Source organism: Mauremys mutica, chromosome 7, assembly GCF_020497125.1.
Source record: "Mauremys mutica isolate MM-2020 ecotype Southern chromosome 7, ASM2049712v1, whole genome shotgun sequence".
Lineage (NCBI taxonomy): Eukaryota > Metazoa > Chordata > Testudines > Geoemydidae > Mauremys > Mauremys mutica.
Window position 1 is genome coordinate 33,856,802 of NC_059078.1, and position 19,328 is coordinate 33,876,129.

Sequence of the window (19,328 nt, forward strand, 5' to 3'; positions counted from 1 at the left end):
GTGAGAGCCAACAAAGAAAGAATGAAAAAAATCCATCTGGAAAAATGTAAGCTCCTTGTAGTCTCTTTCCTTGCTACCTCTTCCAGTCCCTCACGCATATAAGAAATAGAAGTTGCTCTATTTTAATAAACGGGGTCAAAGAGAAGTTACAAGCCTCCCACCAACCACCAAATAAACGTTTGAAAGTTTTTTTCCTAAAACACTTGGTGCATATTGCCCCAAGAGGTCATGAAGTTTATTATTGAAATACCACAAAACATGGCAGGGGGATTTGTCATAGCCATCTCTCTCAGAATAGGCGCTCCAGGTCATCTATGCTTAGATACATCTAGGTAGATGTGAAAGCACATGCCTTAGCAATAGTATTCATACATTGAAATGAAGGAGTATGAAGCAGAGGCTTCTCCCCTCCCAGGGAACCCATGGGAAATATCATTGGGATGTCAAACCTTTTAGGTACCTGTTATCTTTATGAAGAAAGGGAAAAATGGACCCACAAAAGGATACACACACATACCACATAAACAATAAATGTGTCGCAGACTGTAACCTTGAGGGAGAAGCTGGGCAAAGGTCTTCATTCTATTACAACACTATCTTTACTGAGGGTACGTCTACACTACGGGATTATTCCGATTTTACAGAAACCGTTTTTTTAAAACAGATTGTATAAAGTTGAGTGCACGCGGTCACACTAAGCACATTAATTCAGCGGTGTGCGTTCATGTACCGAGGCTAGCGTCGATTTCCTGAGCGTTGCACTGTGGGTAGCTATCCCATAGTTCCCACAGTCTCCCCCGCCCATTGGAATTCTGGGTTGAGATCCCAGTGCTTGATGGGGCAAAAAACATTGTCGCGGGTGCTTCTGGGTACAGCCTCACCCCTCCCTCCGTGAAAGCAGCAGCAGCCAACCGTTTCGCGCCTTTTTTCCTGGGTGAACTGTGCAGACGCCATTCCACAGCAAGCATGGACCCTGCTGAGCTCAAGACAGCAATCATGGACGTTTTAAACACCTCGTGCATTATCGTGCAGTCTATGCTGAACCGGGACCTGCAAAGCCAGGCGAGGAGGCGGCGGCTACGGCAGCACAGCAACGAGAGTGATGAGGACATGGACGCAGAATTCTGTCAAACTGCGGGCCCCTGTGCTTTGGAGATCCTGCTGGTAATGGGGCAGGTTCTAGCCATTGAACGCCGATTCTGGGCCCGGGAAACAAGCACAGACTGGTGGGACCGCATAGTGTTGCAGGTGTGGGATGATTCCCAGTGGCTGTGAAACTTTTGCATGTGTAAGGGCACTTTCATGGAACTTTGTGACTTGCTTTCCCCTGCCCTGAAGCACCAGAATACAAAAATGAGAGTAGCCCTCACAGTTGAGAAGTGAGTGGTGATAGCCCTGTGGAAGCTTGCAATGCCAGACAGCTACCGCTCAGTCGGGAATCAATTTGGAGTGGGCAAATCTACTGTGGGGGCTGCTGTGATGCAAGTAACCAAAGCAATCACTAAGCTGCTGCTACGAAAGGTTGTGACTCTGGGAAATGTGCAGGTCATAGTGGATGGCTTTGCTGCAATAGGATTCCCTAACTGTGGTGGGGCGATAGATGGAACCCATATCCCTATCTTGGCACCGGAGCACCAGGGCACCCATTACATAAACCGCAAGGGGTACTTTTCCATGGTGCTGCAAGCACTGGTGGATCACCAGGGACATTTCACCAACATCCACATGGGATGGCTGGGAAGGGTTCGTGACGTTCGCGTCTTCAGGAATACTACTCTGTTTAAACGGCTGCAGCAAGGGAATTACTTCCCAGACCAGAAAATAACAGTTGGGGATGTTGAAATGCCTGTTGTGATCCTGGGGGACCCAGCCTACCCCTTGATGCCATTGCTCATGAAGCCATACACAGGCAGCCTGGACAGTAGTCAGGAGCTGTTCAACTACATGCTGAGCAAGTGCAGAATGGTGGTAGAATGTGCATTTGGCTGTTTAAAGGCGCGCTGGCACACATTACTGACTCGCTCAGACCTCAGCCAAATCAATGTCCCCATTGTTATTGCTGCTTGCTGTGTGCTCCACAATCTCTGTGAGAGTAAGGGGGAGACCTTTATGGCGGGGTGGGAGGCTGAGGCAAATCACCTGGCCGCTGATTACGCACAGCCAGACACCAGGGTGATTAGAAGAGCACACCAGGAAGTGGTGTGCATTAGAGAAGCTTTGAAAACCAGTTTCATCACTGGCCAGGGTACAATGTGACTGTTGTGTTTGTTTCTCCTTGATGACCCCCCCCCACACCCGCGATTGACTCATTCCCTGTAAGCCACACACCCCCTTCGATCACAGCTTGCTTTCTATGGAAATAAACTCACTCTAGTTTAAAAATCATGTATTCTTTATTACTTAATTATAAAAAGAGGGAGAGAACTGACAAGGTAGCCCGGGTGGGGTTTGGGAGGAGAATAGTAGGGAAGGAAAAGGCCACTAAAAAAATTTCATAATAATGAGAGCCTTTTGGTTGGGCTGTCCACTGGGGTGGAGTGGGCGGGTGCACGGAGCCTACCCCCACGAGTTCTTACTCGTCTGGCGGGTGAGGAGGCTAAGGAACATGGTGACGGGGGAGGGTGGTTATACAGGGGCTGCAGCGGCACTCTGTGATCCTGCTGCCGTTCCTGAAGCTCCACCATATGCCGGAGCATGTCAGTTTGATCATGCAGCAGCCCCAGAGTTGCATCCCACCACCGCTGATCTTCCTGCCGCCACCTCTCATCTCGAGCATCTCTCCTCTCATCTCGAGCGTCCCTCCTGTCCTCACGTTCGTCCCTCCTGTCCTCACGGTCACTGGCATCTTTCCTGTACTTTGCTACCATGTCCATCCACTCATTCAGATGAGCTCTTTCATTGTGGATCACTTCCATGATTTCCGAAAACATTTCTTCTCACGTCTTTTTTTTCCGCCGCCTTATCTGAGATAGCCTTCGGGACGGAGTAGGGAGGCTTGAAAAATTTGCACCTGCGTGAGGGAGGGAAAAAAGGGAGAGAAGTATTTAAAAAGATACATTTTAGAGAACAATGGTCATACTCTTTCATGGTGAACAACACTATTCACCTTACATAGCACATGTGTCTTCACTACAAGGTCGCATTTTGCATCTTAATATTGAGTGCCTGCAGCTTTGGTGTTACCATTGAGTGCTGCTTCTTTCCTGTTAACGTGCAGCAGCAGAAACCACCCCGTGGCTGGCATCATGGAAGATCACTGCTAAACACCCCCTTCACCCCCCCCTCCGCAACCGTGTGGCTGGTAGCAGGAAAGATCCCTGCTAGCCAAACGTGGAAAAGCTCAGCGCCAATCACACATCCCCCTTCCCCCTGCTTGGCTACCTGCAGGGAAGGATTTCTTTTAAGCAACAGGCAAACAGCCCAGTAGGAATGGCCATCTCTGTCCCCTTACTGAAATTCCTGAATTTCAACCAGGTTACCATGAACGATATCACTTTCCTGAGGATAACACAGCGAGATAAAGAACAGATGTTGCTTGAATGCCAGCAATCACTGGGACCATACGCAGCTAGGCTTTGTCATGCAATGATACCAGATTACTTGCTACATGCATGGCGTGGTCAAGTGTCCTACCATGGAGGACGGAATAAGGCTGCCTTGCCCAGAAATCTTCTGCAAAGGCTTTTGGAGTACCTTCAGGAGAGCTTCATGGAGATGTCCCTGGAGGATTTCCACTCCATCCCCAGACAGACTTTTCCAGTAACTGTACTGGCCGCGAATGCATCCCAAGTCCTCGGGGCAAATTAATCATTAAAAAATGCTTGCTTTTAAACCATGTCTTATATTTACAAGGTACACTCACCAGAGGTCCCTTCCATGGCTTCATTGTCTGGGATAGTCGCTTGGGAGGGTAATTCCATCAGGGTGAGAAAAAGCTCCTGGCTGTTGGGGAGAACGGAGTGCTGTGTGCTCTCTACAAGCTCATCCTCCTCTTCCTCATCTTCCCCATCCGCAGAATCCTCAGCCATGGCTGCAATTACCACCCCCACCTCGGAATCCACGGGCAGGGGTAGGGTAGAATTGCATGCAGCTCTGCATAGAAGCAGCATGTTTTTGGCCCTGCCCCGGACTTTCTGTTTGCTTCTTTGGTTTTCTGGTAGGCTTGTCTGAGCTCCTTAACTTTCACACGGCACTGTACTGAGTCCCTGGTGTGGCCTCTCTGCATCATGGCCTTGGAAATTTTTTCAAATGTTTTTTCATTTCGTCTTTTGGAACGGAGTTCTGTTAGCATGGAATCGTCTCCCCATACAGTGATCAGATCCAGTACCTCCCGTGCAGTCCATGCTGGAGCTCTTTTTCGATTCTCAGGAGACTGCATTGTTACCTGTGCTGATGAGTTCTGCATGGTCACCTGTGCTGGTGAGCTCTCCACGCTGGCCAAACAGGAAATGAAATTCAAAAGTTCGCGGGGCTTTTCCTGTCTACCTGGCCAGTGCATCCGAGTTCAGATGGTTTTCCAGAGCGGTCACAATGGTGCACTGTGGGATAGCTCCTGGAGGTCAATACCGTCGAATTGCGGCCACACTAACCCTAATCCGACATGGCAATACCGAGTTGAGCGCTACTCCCCTTGTCGGGGAGGAGTACAGATATTGGTTTTAAGAGCCCTTTATATCGATATAAAGGGCTTCATTGTGTGGACGGGTGCAGCGTAAAATCGGTTTAACGCTGCTAAATTTGGTATAAACGCGTAGTGTAGACCAGGCCTGGGATTCCATCCATTTGGGTTAGCTACGTATGTGAAGATAAAAAAGGACAGCATATCGAAAATGTTCTGAATCCACAAGAACTGAAGAGCATTTAGCAGCTTTGGTAGTGATTGACAGATTATTAGGTGAGTAAATTATTGCAGGATTAAGGGAGAGAAATCTGAGAGAATTCCTTAAACTAGGTAAGAAGCAACCTTCATTTATGCTTTGTGATAATAAGGCGGAGGTAATAAGAAGCAAAAAATGACTGATCACCTGTTTTGTTTTGTTTTTTTAAAAAGGTGGTTGTTGACAAAGAGTGGAAAACATGGCATGGGATTAAGCTTTGGATACAGCTCCCGTCTTTTAAGATTAATAGAAACATTGAATGCAAACAGGAGAAATTAACAAAGAAGTAACTTTCTTCTGTGAGACCGTCTCTCTTCACTCTAGTGTAAGAGATAATTGAAATGAAAGCAGACCTTCTGATAGCCAAGATGGAACCATAATTTGTCATAGGTATGGATGAGGTAGGACTTATTGCCAGGAAACATGACCTGTGAAATACAAAAGCCCTATTATGAGTTGTCAGAGGAGAATGAGAAGATAGGGCTATCCTAAGAGGAGTCAGGAATATATTGTGGATTCTCTGCAGACTGCACTAATAAGTCTTACAGCCAAGACAAATTCCTGAGACTGAAAAAAGATGGAGAACTTGAGTAAGGCACATATTCAGCAGTGCTAGCCCAACAAGGTGATGGCCAAGACTCCAAAGCAAAGTGATCAAAGTTCAAATGGATAACACTGTTAGGGTAAATGAGAAATTGCAAAAGAATATGCTAGAGAGGCAGAACAGTCTCCTAGTAGAAACTCAGAGTTCTTGCAGTGAATCAGAAAGACTGTAAGCGGTTGAGCAGGAGTGAATCATGACCAGTAAGAAAATGCAACTCTGTACCCCCAGAATACCAGCTAGTTTCATCGGACAGTAGTGCAGTCAGATCTTCCACAGTTGCAAATCAAAAAGAAGAGTGCTGGAATGCAGGAGTCCAGGAATGGTTGGTTAGCAAGGGTAGATAAGTAGAAAATGGAAACTTCAGCAAGATGCACAACAAGAAAAAGTGAATGTTATAAAAGAGACCATAATTAGCAGCATATAAGATTGTTGGAAGAGTATTCCTCCTTTATACTGTGGAAATATTTAGCATTTAGCTCATATAAATCCATTTAAGTTGACTAATAATCTATCAGTTGTTGCAGTCTTACTACTTGCAGCAAGCTGGAAAAAGCAAGCAGCTCCAAAAATAGAACAACGAAACTTATCTGAGAGATAATGCAGCTGGAGAGACTGACAAGCATTAAGATGACTTAGTTGAATATCCCATCATATGAAAATCTTTTCCTTTTTAAGAGGAAAATATTCAATCATAAGTTATTTGAGATATTTGGAAGAAGTTGCTGTATATTAAAGTAGTGTCTGTGGATCTTTTTAAAAAAGGTGATATGAAAGATTAGATTTGTGAATTTTATATATAATACTAATAGAATTTAATTGGAAATGTATTTAGATTTCTTCCTATGAAGTCCTTTAGTTGTGTAACTTTCTTCTGTGTGCATATATATATAAATTTAGTTGTATAAAATTAAGAAAATAATTTAAGTTACAAGGAAGGTATTGTTCATCAGATATCAACAGCTCTGGCACAGTTAGCATCAAAGGCTACAGGAACTGACAAAACTTGAGTGGAAGACTAAAGACAAAACAAGAGAAAATTAGGAAGAACATAAATGAAGTTTAGCAAACAAAGAGTGTGTACCTGTTATAGCTGAAAGAAAAGGACTTGAAATAACATGCCTATTGAGAACTGGGATAAGCTACTGGAAGAGGAGCCTAAGTACAATGTTTGGTTTTGATTTTAACCATACCAAGTCTTCTAAACCAAACTAAACCACTGTTGGTATTGAAAAAATCATCATTCAGAACCATGGAAATATACCACCACAGAGGCAAAAGGAACAAACAAACAATCTAATGGGAAATCAAAGCCTAATTTCACTGCTGACTGTGGACCTGGTATTAGCACTAGGCAAGAACAATGGTGAGCAAGAACAATAAATAGGATGCAAGACTTCTAGAGCGGTTAAGAGTCAAACTCAGACACTCCAGTTTTGGGCAGACCAGAGATGGACAAGAACACGGAATACAACACAGGAACCCACTGAAAACTTTTTATTTGACAGACTACTCTAAAGAATAGGCAAACGGGTATATATAAAGTCCTCATCCAAGTCAACTACAGCAAAAAGCAAGAATCACTAGGAATCTGAAGGGGACTGCCATACAGATCCTTAAAGATTCCCTCTTCATGTTATACTTCTGTATCAATTGGTCCTGCTTTGAGCAGGGGGTTGGACTAGATGACTTCCCGAGGTCCTTTCCAACCCTGATATTCTATGATTCTATCAGTTTGAGAGGCAAATACCTCAGATTACAAAGGGGAGGGCAATGAGAAGAGAGAGAGAGAGAGAGAAACTGTGGTAACTGATGGCTAGAGAACTGTTCAACTTATGACCAAGGGCTGGAGGTTATGGCTACAATTTTAAGATCCACAGAGCAGTGCTCTTATCCCATTTGGTGTAGGTACAGACATATAAACAGGAAGGGCTGGAAGGTTTTCCTTGAGAAGGGACAGAATGTCTGGGGCAGTTGGGAGTGACAGTTGGAGAGATCCAAAGAAAGTACAGTGAGCAGCAGGCACTGCTCCCCACACACAGGAGAGAGATGGGGAAGAAAAGTTAAAGATAGCCAGGTAAAGTATGTGAGACTATATGAAGTGTCCCTATGGGCAATGCAGATATACCTCCTTCCTAGTCTACCCTACAGACACTGTGCACAAACTCAAAGTGCACCCTCTTTTTCAAGTTTGTCTTTAACAAAGAAATCAATAACATTCATCTCAAACCTTCAGCATTGGCTTAGCTGCTCCTAAAGAGTCCTCTCTCATCACAGTTCAATTCCTTCCTTCCAGGAAGCCCCTCCCAATTCTCTTATATTCAGATTGAATGAGTCACTGACCATAATGAGTCAATTTTATCCTTTCTCCAGCCAGACTGATACCTGTTAACAGGGTAACACTGCCAATTTGTACAAACAAATTGTTTCATATCTGTCTATAATGAGATTTCTTGCACCTTCCTTTGAAGCATCTTGACCCACTGATCTGATCTTGTATGGCCATTCCTTTTTTGACACTTTGGTTTCTAAGTGATTCATCCTAATTACATAAATTGTAGGTCAGGGAAGGTGTCCCCACTTTATCCTCAGTGGTGAAGAAGGGGGCAAATAAATCATTTAGGTTCAATGACTTCTCCTCCCTAATTGCTACCTTAACTCTCTTGCACTCCACGTCTCCCACTGATTCTCTCACAGGCTTTCTGTTTCTGAAAAACTTAAAGGATGTTGTATTTGTTTTTGTCGTTGGCTATTTGTTCTCAACAGTCTTATTTCCATCTTATTTGTGCCTACCATAATTTATGCTCCTTTTCTATTGGCTTCACTTGGGCCAGATTTCCAATTTCTTCAAAAATACCTGTTTGGCCTGAATAATACCCTCACCTGGGGCTCAGTCCTGTTCTCTCTCATTCAAAATCTACATGAAACCATTGAGGAGCTTGTGAGAGAACATATCTTGAAGATCCAGCAATGTGCAGATAGCACCTTGCTCTACATCAGCTTTACTGCAGATTTAAAGACCATCATTTCCAAATCAGCACCCAGATCTTCTGTAATATTTTTTATTTTACAGCTATTAGTTTCACAACTCCGCCGTTGCTTGGTCCCAAGCCCAAGATGTGAAAGGAGGAGGGTTGTGCGTTGGGTTGGCAATCCACCACGTAAAAAAAAAAGTGCCACAGAAACGTCAATCAAATCTCCAGAAATTCACAAAATCGTGGGTAGCCAGCCAGAGATGCCAAATATGACAAACAGGGATCAAAGCCGAAAGGAAGTCCCTGTTTCGATGGAGTCTCTGGATAAACCCAAAAAACAAATAAAGATAGCGGTATGGAATGTTCGAACAATGTATGAAACAGGGAGAACAGCATTAGTAACAAAGGAAATGAGAAAATATGGTATTAACATCCTTGGGATCAGTGAGATGAGGTGGATGGACACTGGTATGTTAACACTGGACTCTGGTGAGACAATTTTTTATTCAGGACGCACAGATGGATATCACCATGAAGGGGTGGGCATCCTTGTCGACAAACAGAAGAGAAAGAGTTTGTTAGGATGGAGTCCTGTTACCTCCAGAATAGTAAGAGCGAGATTCTTCTCCAGATATGCGAAGACCACCATCATCCAATGTTATGCACGTACTGAACAAGCCGAGGAAGAGGAAAAAGACTTGTTCTATATCAGACTTCAGGAAGAGATACTTAAGACCCCATGCCACGACATCCTGATTTTGATGGGCGACTTCAACGCTAAAGTCGGTTCCAATAACGACGGGTATGAAGCATGTATGGGGCGGGAAGGAGTTGGAGAGAGAAATGATAATGGTCAACGATTTGTAGATTTATGTCTTGAAAATGGACTGGTGATAGGTGGAACAATTTTCCAACACAAGACAATACACAAGTTGACATGGATATCACTGGATGGGAAAACCAGGAACCAAATTGATCACATTGCGATCAATCGAAAGTGGAGAGGGTCGTTGTTGGACACCAGAGTATCAAGAAGTGCAGATGTAGGTGGTGATCATCACCTTGTATTGAGTAAGCTTCAGATAAAACTGAGAAAGACAAAGAAAGTTTATGGGCAACAAATTTTCGACTCAAGGAAGTTGAAAGAACCGTCGGTAAAGGCACAGTTCATACTGGAGCTCTCGAAAAAGTTTCAACTTCTAAATGATTTGCAAACTGGTAATATAAACACTATTTGTGACAACGTTGAGAAGGTATATGCGGAGGCCAGCAAAACAGTGCTTGGCTATAAGAGAAGAGAGCGGAAAGTATGGATTTCAGATCATACATACAAACTCATTGAGGAGAGGAAGATAGCAAAATTACGTATGCTGACTGGAAGTGGTGAACAACAGAAAGCTGCGAATGAAGAATACAGGGAGAAAAACAAGGCTGTGAAGAGAAGTGTTCGAAAAGATAAAAGGGATTATATTACCAGTCTGTCAAGAGAGGCACAGTCAGCAGCCGTGCGGGGCGACACAAGAACTGTGTATAGAATCACGAGGACTTTGACAGGAGGGTTCAGCAATAGGTCAACAGCGGTTAGAGGAAAGGATGGGAGAATATTGATAGAAGAGAAAGAACAAATTAATCGATGGGCAGAGCATTTTAGAGAGACTCTAAATAGACCAAATCCTGAAGAGGTAGTTGAAATAGAGGAAACGAGTTTTCAGATGGAGGTAGAACAAGGGCCTATCACAGAGCGAGAGATAGAAGAAGCCATTAGACAGAAAAAAGAAAATAGGGCACCAGGCGAAGATAGAATAACCGCAGAAATGCTAAAAGCCGACCTGAATATGAGTGCCGGGATTCTAGAGGAGCTATTCAACAAGGCATGGGAAGAAGAGAAAGTACCTGAAGCATGGAAGAAAGGTATCATTGTGAAATTACCAAAGAAGGGTGATTTGTCTTTGTGTGATAATTGGAGAGGTATAAACCTGTTATCAGTGCTCGGGAAGGTTTTCTGCAGAGTCCTGTTACAGAGAATAAAACAAGCAGTAGAAGAGGTCCTGAGGGAAGAACAAACAGGATTTAGGAGTGGGAGAGGATGCGCTGATCAGATATTTGTATTACGTATGATAATGGAACAATCCCTTGAATGGAACTCGCCACTGTTCATTAACTACCTTGATTTCGAGAAGGCATTTGATAGCGTCCACCATCCATCTCTCTGGAATATCCTAAAAACATATGGATTCCCTCCGAAAGTTATTAACATCCTCAAAGATATGTATGCCGATAATAAGTGTTGTGTTTGCCATGAAGGACAGTGGAGCGAGTGGTTCCATGTGAGAACGGGAGTTAGACAAGGATGTGTTATTTCGCCCATCCTATTCCTTGTGGTTATAGACTGGGTGATGCGGAAAGCCACCGAAGATAGGCCAAGAGAGATCGCATGGGGACCCTCTGGTCATATTGAAGATTGTGACTTTGCGGATGACATCGCCCTGATTTCAAGCTCTCAGATGGACCTCCAAGAGAAGACTGATAGAGTAGGTATAGCAGCAAGGTGCGTGGGACTTAATATCCACGCCGGTAAGAGCAAAACAATGAAAGTAAAAACAGCCAGCTCGACGACTACAGTAGTATGTGATGTAGAATTGGAGGAGGTGAACGATTTTAAATATCTTGGTAGTTACATATCGGCTGGTGGTAATATTCAGAAGGAGATATCTACCAGAATCGGTCTTGCAGCAACTGCATTCTATAGACTTCAGAACATTTGGAGGTCAGCCATCTTGCAAATGAAAACCAAGGTAGAGATCTACAGGTCGAACGTCCGCTCTGTGTTGCTTTATGCGGCGGAAACATGGAGGACCAACAAGAAGATAGAAAGTCGGCTTCGGGGTTTTGAAGGAAGGTGTCTTAGGCGAATTCTTAACATACACTGGCCGCAGCGTATCACCAATGTTGAAGTGAGCCGATTAACGGGCATTAACAACATAGTGGATGAAGCCAAACAACGAAGATGGAGATGGTTGGGGCATGTGTTGAGAATGGGTGCTGATAGACACCCTCATTTTGCCCTACGATGGACACCACAAGGAAGGAGGAGGAGAGGTAGACCATTGGGGACGTGGCGAAGGACCATTGAAGAGGAAATGAAAGGCATGGGAATGAAGTGGGATGAAATTTGCTGCCTCGCTCAAGAACGAAATGAATGGAGGAGAATGGTTGACGCCTTATGCTCCACTGGGAGTGAATAAGAGGAAGAATTAGTTTCACAGTATTCTTACGCCCACTCATCTGTCTACCTAGCCTCATTTCATGAGGAGCTGCTTTTAAATAGTTTCTCTGTTTCTTGAAGTGTATAGTGAATTCATTTTGGTTCATGGTTTTTGTGTATTTATTTTTTTAAATGGTACAACCATAATGCTTTATTTTTGTAACTGATTTGAATGGGGAGCTCTTGCTTTGTGTGCATTTCAGGAACTGGCTGGAAAGTTCTAGAAACTCAAGCAATGCATGAAGTAGCAAATGACAGCATAAGATCAGTAGTGTATAGTTTTCAATGAAACTACCTTTACCTTAGAGGGCCAAAAAGCTTTGAGCAAGGGCAGTCTGTCCCTTTTTGACACCAAATATTCAAAGATATTTCAATTTATGTAACATCTGAATGTGTAGAGTACAGAGTTTCAGGCAATTATGAGAGGAGGGGGAGAGGAGTTTTTTCAGGGCCAATGTTGGGACAAGAATAAATGTCTATAAAATGGCCATCAATAAGTTTAGGCTTGACATTAGGTGAAGGTTTCTAACTATCAGAGGAGTGAAGTTCTGGAAGAGCCTCCCAAGGGGAGTAGTGGGGGGCAAAACCCCTCATGTTTAAAGACCGAGGTTGATAAATTTATGGAGGGGATGGTATGAGAAGTTGCCTACAATGGCATATGGCCCATCTGCTATTAGCAGATATCTCCAATGGCTGGAGATGCGACACTAGATGGGGAGGGCTCTGAGTTACTACAGAGAATTCTTTCCCAAGTATCTGGCTGATGAGTCTTACCCACACGCTCAGGGTCTAATTGATCACCATATTTGTGGTCATGAAGGAATTTTCTCCTAGGTCAGAGTGACTTTAGGAGTTTTTTCCCCACCTTCTGCAGTGTGGGGTATGGGTCACTTGCTGGTTTGAATTGGAGTAAATAGTGGATTCTCTGTAACTTGAAGTCTTTAAATCAAGATTTGAGGACTTACAGTAACTCAGCCACAGGTTGTGAGCCTATTACAGAAGTGGGTGGGTGAAGTTCTATGGCCTGCAATGTACAGGAGGACAGTAACTAGGTGATCACGATTGTCCTTCCTGGTCTATGCGACATTGGCATTGAGATAATTATGAAATGTTGGGCAGGGTTTTAGTGTTGCAGCCATTACTACTGCAATAGGGTATTCGGGACCAGTCATCCTTAGTTACATATTAAGATGGAATTACTCCTGATTGCATCCAGTTTGTCTCTTGGATGTTTTGACCTCTCAATATTGTTCCATATAAAGAAGATATAGAAATCTTGCTCTGCTGGAGTTGGAGCCACATATGGAATAGTTCTAAATTGTGGCAGGATTGAGCAGGATACAGTGTGGCAGATCCTCAGCCACGAAGTACACTGAAATCAATGGAGCTACGAAATTTTCACCAGCTAAAGATCTGTTCTGAAGACTCTTCCTCTTTCCACCACCCCTGCTAATTGGTTCTGCTGAAGCCTAAATTGTTCAAATTTGTTCAGAATACTGATGGAATCCTCAATCCTTTCACTGGTTTCTGGCCTGAGATTAGATTGATTTGTAATCTCTTCATTAGTTGTTTAAGAGTCTGAATGATCTGTCATAAAGTTACATTAACTATCTTTTAGGTGTTCCTGATCAAACTCTGTTCTTCCTTGGCTGTACCTTTGACTATATTGCAGACTCTATTGACCATCTGTTTTTATTTTTTATGCTCTGGATCTCTGGCATTAATTGTCCAGTTGGTCAAGCTCTGCTGAATCACTTTTAACAATCACCTGAAATCCTCTCTCCTCTGTCAAATCCCCAATTAATTGCAATGTTTATTTAGTGTCATATTTTGTACTACTGTAAACTATTCCAAGGTGTTTTGTTGTAGCATCCTTAATGTTATAACAAAACTTAGTGATTGCACTTTGAAGGGAGAATCCATTTGAGCCTTGGGATGAAGGTTAAATTAAGAAAATGCTCTTACTAGATACTCATGAATACCTTTGGAGAAAGTTATCTGAAAAGGTCATCATATTTTGTCCACTGATTTAAAAAAACAAAAACAAAAAAACTCTTCAGGAAAAATTTTTTTATTAAGGACTTCCACAAAGTTTTCTGTATACTTTATTTTACCATCTTTATAGGCTACATCAGTCACTCTTGGATACAAATGTCCTCCAATCAGGCTTGAGTTAGCATTGCTCAGGAGGGAATCAACCAACTCCCTAGGAAACAGTCACCACCAAGTGAGTCACAAGAGAATATTTATTTTAGGTGCTAATCTGGCCAAACTCAAATCTCATTAAAAATGAAATGTATCTTTACCAATAAAATACTAAACTTGGTATAAGGCATCTGCAATATTTGCCAGTTGCCCAGCATCGAGGAATACTGAGACACTATGTTGATATTTCAAAGATAATATGTATTGTCTGCCAGGAAATATCTATGGCCAAATCTGGGCCTCTTTAAACAGTTTCATTAGCTGAAACTGGAGTGAGCAAATCATCACCATAATACTGGAAGCAGTTTAGAAGAGGACAAGAGATCTTATTCTGGCAGTTCCTATAGCACTGACGGCATTTTGCTGTGCTTTTAAATTCATGCCCAGATCAGTAACCAGTTGTGCTTGTCAGGCCTATGTGAATAGAGTCGGTTTTATATATAGTCTTGTTGAACAGGCCACCAAAGACATATTGGAAGGTTTTCTGGTAGTGTTAAATCTTTAGCTGTAGGTGAGTTGAGGTTTATTTCTTACTACTGTGTTTCTTTTAAAATAACGGTTATTATTGTATTTGTGTGGAGACAGCAAATTTTAAATCCTTCTAATCTGTGCCAATTTTAGAAAATCAAACAGAGTATGCTAGTTTTATATTGTCGGGTTTGGACATCACACAAGTCTGTTGGCACAGTGTGAAGCAAAGTATTGCTTGATAGTATTTCATACCTCAATGGACTTGTATTTTGTAGGCTGAAACCTCCTAAACCAGCAAAATCAAAGCAAGAGGGGAGGAGGGTCCATCTTCTCAGAGGCATTTGTTTTTAAAGATTTGTTTTTCTTTTATCTGAGCAATGATCAAAAACTAAGCAGTTTTTATTTTACTTTAAATAAAGGTAAAAAAAATAGCACTTCTAAAAGTATAGAATACTTACCTGTTATGTCATGTCCCCTATTCTTAATGCACAAGGTAAGTGGTCTTCAACCTGTGGTCCACAGACTGCTGGGAGTTTGCAAACTAGGTCTAAGATTTCCAAGCACCACTTGAAATGTAAGGTCTGCAAATGAAAAAAGGTTGAAAACCACTGCTCTGGGTTAGCATTTATAGGGCTGTATGGTATAGTGTGTGCATAGCACAAAGTAAAACTAACTTTTTATTCAGTTAAATGCCAACCTTCTCCAAAGCAGGATTTGGTGGGAGATCCCTAGAGGAAGAGCATGACTTCCTCTCCCCTTGCGCCCCGCATCATTTTTGTCTTGCCTGAAATCAGATCACGGGGAGCCACGGGCCCAGCCAGCTCACTCATACGGGCAGTTAGTGACCACTCAGCCCGGGATGTTGACACTCTTCAGTTCGCTTCTCTCATTGGCTGATCTACGTGCAGCAAGCCGTCTTTCCTGCCCAGCACTGGTACAGCATGACATGTACACTGCTGCGCAGAAACGGGAGCGGGAACAGGGCCGTGTAACTCCCACATGGAGCCCGCTCTTCTGGGCGTGTGTAAATGTGTAAGACTTCCTGCAGCGCTGGAGCCAAGCCCGAGGGGGAGGCCAGTGGGCTGGATGCCTCTCACCCAGCACCCCTCCCCCCAGCTCTGGGGCTGCAACAGCACCCAGCGGGCTCCTCCCGTCCTGAACTCGCACGACCACACTTCAGTGGCACGGCCCCCTGCCCAAGCACTGCCACCGTGCCCAGCGGGGCAGAGCTTCTGCCTGGAAGCGGCTTTGCAGCGCTCCCCGCCATCCCCCTTCTCCTGCCGCCGAGCGATCCTCCTCCTCCGTCAAGTCCTCCACACCCCCCTCCCCTTTCCAGCCTCCCTCCCTCCGCCGAGCCCCCTCGCTGCTCCCTCTTCCAGCCCCCCGCTCACGTGACTCTGTTCGTCTGCCGCCCCCCCAAACTTCCAAGCCCCTCCGCGTAGTAGCCCCCGCCCGCTCGTGCGTAGGGCGCATGCTTGGGTTATGCAACAGCCCTGCCTGGCCGCCCAGGCCCCGCCGCCCGAGTGCCGCAGCCGCAGGCCAAGGGTGCCGTATAGGTGGAAGAGGCCGGGTCGGTGGGGCGCGCTCGCGGCCCGGCCCCCCCGGTACTGCCCCTGAGGCTACTGTGTGCGCGGCGCGCCGGGCCCGTGAGTGGCAGCGGGGGCCGCCGCCAAGTCCCGCCTGTTCCGCTCTCCCTGCTGCAGGCGGCGGCGGCAGCGGGGTGGCTTCCTGCGCGCTGTGCCGCTCCCCCTCCCCCCGGCAGTAGGAGCCGCAGCGGCAGCAGCCCGGGTCCCTGATCCATGGCTCTGTGAGAGCAGCACATGGCGGCCGCAGCTGCCATGAGCCCCCAACTAATCCACACAACTCCCCCCTGAAAGGCCACCTCCAGCAGCAGCGCCCCCACCGGCTCCACCGCTCCCACCCCGCCCGCAACTCCAGCCACAGCCCATCGCCCGGCCAGCACCCGGACCCCGCCGCCGGGCCTGCGCTCGCCCGCCGCCGCCGCCCGCCCGGTCCTCGCCATGGGAGTGCAGGGATTCCAGGACTACATCGAGAAGCACTGCCCCAGCGCCGTGGTGCCCGTGGAGCTGCAGAAGCTGGCCCGGGGCAGCCTCGTGGGAGGGGGCCGCCAGCGGCCCCCTCAGACCCCGCTGCGCCTCCTCATCGACGCCGACAACTGCCTGCACCGGCTCTACGGCGGCTTCTACACGGATTGGGTGAGCGGCGGGCAGTGGAACCACATGCTGGGCTACCTGGCGGCGCTGGCCAAGGCCTGCTTCAACGGCAACATCGAGCTCTTCGTCTTCTTCAACGGGGCCCTGGAGAAGGCCCGGCTCCACGAGTGGGTGAAGCGCCAGGGCAATGAGCGCCAGACCGCGCAGCAGATCGTCAGCCACGTCCAGAACAAGGGCACCCCGCCGCCCAAAGTCTGGTTCCTGCCGCCCGTCTGCATGGCGCACTGCATCCGCCTGGCCCTCATCCGCTTCCACATCAAGGTGAGCAGCGGGGCCAGTGGCCTCCCCGCACCAGGGTGCCAGCACCCCCGCCCGCCGCGCTCCTCGGCCTCCCCCACCATGGCACCAGCGCCCCCTCTCGCTGCGCCCCTTGGCCCCCCCATCTCCACCATGGCACTAGCGCCCCCATCACATGGCACTAGCGCCCCCTTTCGCTGCGCCCCTCGGCCCCCCATCTCCACCATGGCACCAGCGCCCCCTCTTGCTGCGCCCCTTGCCCACCATCTTTACCATGGCACTAGCGCCCCCATCACTGCGCCCCTTGTCCCCCATCACCACCATGGCACCAGCGCCCCCTCTCGCTGTGCCCCTTGGCCTCCCCCACCATGGCACCAGCGCCCCCTCTCGCTGTGCCCCTTGGCCTCCTCCACCATGGCACCAGCGCCCCCTCTCGCTGCGCCCCTTGCCCCCCATATTTACCATGGCACTAGCGCCCCCATTACATGGCACCAGCGCCCCCTCTTGCTGCGCCCCTTGGCCCCCCATCTCCACCATGGCACCAGCGCCCCCTCTTGCTGCGCCCCTTGGCCCCCCATCTTTACCATGGCGCTAGCGCCCCCATCACTGCGCCCCTTGTCCCCCATCACCACCGTGGCACCAGCGCCCCCTCTGGCTGCGCCCCTTGGCCTCCCCCACCATGGCACCAGCGCCCCCATCACCACCATGGCACCAGCGCCCCTCTTGCCGCTTTCTTCAGTCCCTGTGGCCAATTCCCGGCGCTACGGCCTGGGGAGGCTGCGGTGGCGCTGGGGAGGGGTAGAGCTCTAAGATGGCAGCGGGATTGTCCTCCCGGTAATGTCCGTACCGAGTTCAGCGAGGGGAGGGGGAATCGTGTATTCCCATATCCGCAAAATGTCGTCAAAACCTGGCGGGGAGAGGAGGTTCGGCGAGCTCCCTGGGAGCGGCCTCCACTGGCCAGCGGCAGCTGCACAACTGAACGCGGCCAAAGTTTATGTTGCTGCCGCTGCCTTCTCCGCGACCCCCTCAGGCTGGAGCAAAACTAGCCTTGCTGCCGCCTGGGAGCTGCAGGGTGCCCTTAGCAGGCAGAAGGGAGGGTGTAGTGAGCACCCTGGTGTCCTTAATCTCCGCTGGGATTTTCTATTTATACATACCTGTCAGCCTGTGGAAGCAAAATGAGGGTGATTTACAGCATCCGGGGAGAGCCCTTCCCCAGACGAACTGCTCAAATGGGCCACAGAGAGGAAAATCACAGTTTCAGCATGCCTTCAAAATGGGGCATAGCAACAACTTAATGGTTTCAAAAACAGGACTAGCTGTGTTGCTTCCCCTGGCTTTCCTTTTACTTTTTCTTCACTTCTTTCAGTGCATTTTATATTTTGTCTTTTCCATCTTTATTTTATTTTCTTTTTACTGGGGGAGGGGGGTTATCCTTATTTTCCCTTTCTGTTGTAGTCTCTATCCCTTCATTTGTAGATTCCCTTCTTTCACTACTCCCCTTCATGTCCTCTTGGGGTAGCAACCAGAGAGTCCTACTCACCCATCAAATGTGGCTGATGATGGTGTTTTGTAGGGTGACGTGAATTTGCAGGTATCATCCTCCAAATGCTGATTAGCTGACAGTCTTATTTATATATAAAGTTGAGTATTTTCTTTTGCTTTAAAACTGGGTGCAGTATTCTGTGCTAGATCCTCTGCCTCCATGTTCTTTTGGGGGTCACTGTTCCATTCATTTATCTGACTTGTAAAATGTCCCTTGCTGCCCTGCGTTCCCTCTTCTTAGAAACACACTTAGCTAATTTGCTCCACAGATAACAATATACTCTACATTTTTGCCCCTTCATGTGCAGTATTACATATTTTTTGCCAAGAGTTTAAATAGGCCTTATAGAACAACAGTTACTAAAAAGTCAGTAAAGTTGTATTGTACTTGATAGGCCAGCAACAAGTTCTGCCATGAGGCAAGATTTTAATTTGCATTTAAACTGAAGATGTTTTGCCTAAATGAAGTGCATTATCAGATGCTAAAATGTAGATGTTCAGAATCCACGGTATAAAGCTAAAAATAACTTGTCAAATATAAAGAGGCCCAGAATACTTCCATAAAGGGGTTTCAAGTAGTTAATCCATTATACTAAAATAATTAACACAAAGTAGTGCCATAACCTATTTTTCTTGTAAACTAGTACTGCTTAACATATAGTTATGCAGCTGTAGTTTAAACTGTTTTTATTTCAGACAAGTATAAATTTGCTGATAGTTTTGACTGCAGGAGGGAATGTCTTTGAGGCTTTATTATAATCTTTTTACTCTAGCATCCAAGAGAGAGGTTGCAAAACATTTTATATACTTTTTATCCAGCTTTCCAAATTTGTAGTAATCTTGCAGTAATATTGTTTTTTTTTTAAATTATGACACACATTTAATGGATATTATTTACCACAAAAAAATTTTGTAGCTAAA

At 46.2% G+C, this 19,328-nt stretch overlaps 1 protein-coding gene across 3 annotated transcripts in view; it reads left to right on the plus strand.

Moving 5' to 3' along the window:
* Positions 1 to 7,472: 7,472 nt before the first annotated feature.
* Positions 7,473 to 19,328, plus strand: part of FAM120A (family with sequence similarity 120A) — a 123,836-nt gene continuing 111,980 nt past the window's right edge. The window contains exon 1 of one of the 3 annotated variants that reach the window (XM_045023216.1): positions 7,473 to 7,555. Coding sequence is in view for 2 of the 3 variants with exons in the window: in XM_045023215.1 (XP_044879150.1) it covers positions 16,416 to 16,889 (474 nt within the window). In the remaining variant the exon portion in view is untranslated. Of the gene's footprint in view, positions 7,556 to 15,921; positions 16,890 to 19,328 lie in introns of those variants that run through there. The other 2 variants (XM_045023215.1, XM_045023213.1) reach the window with 2 other exon arrangements.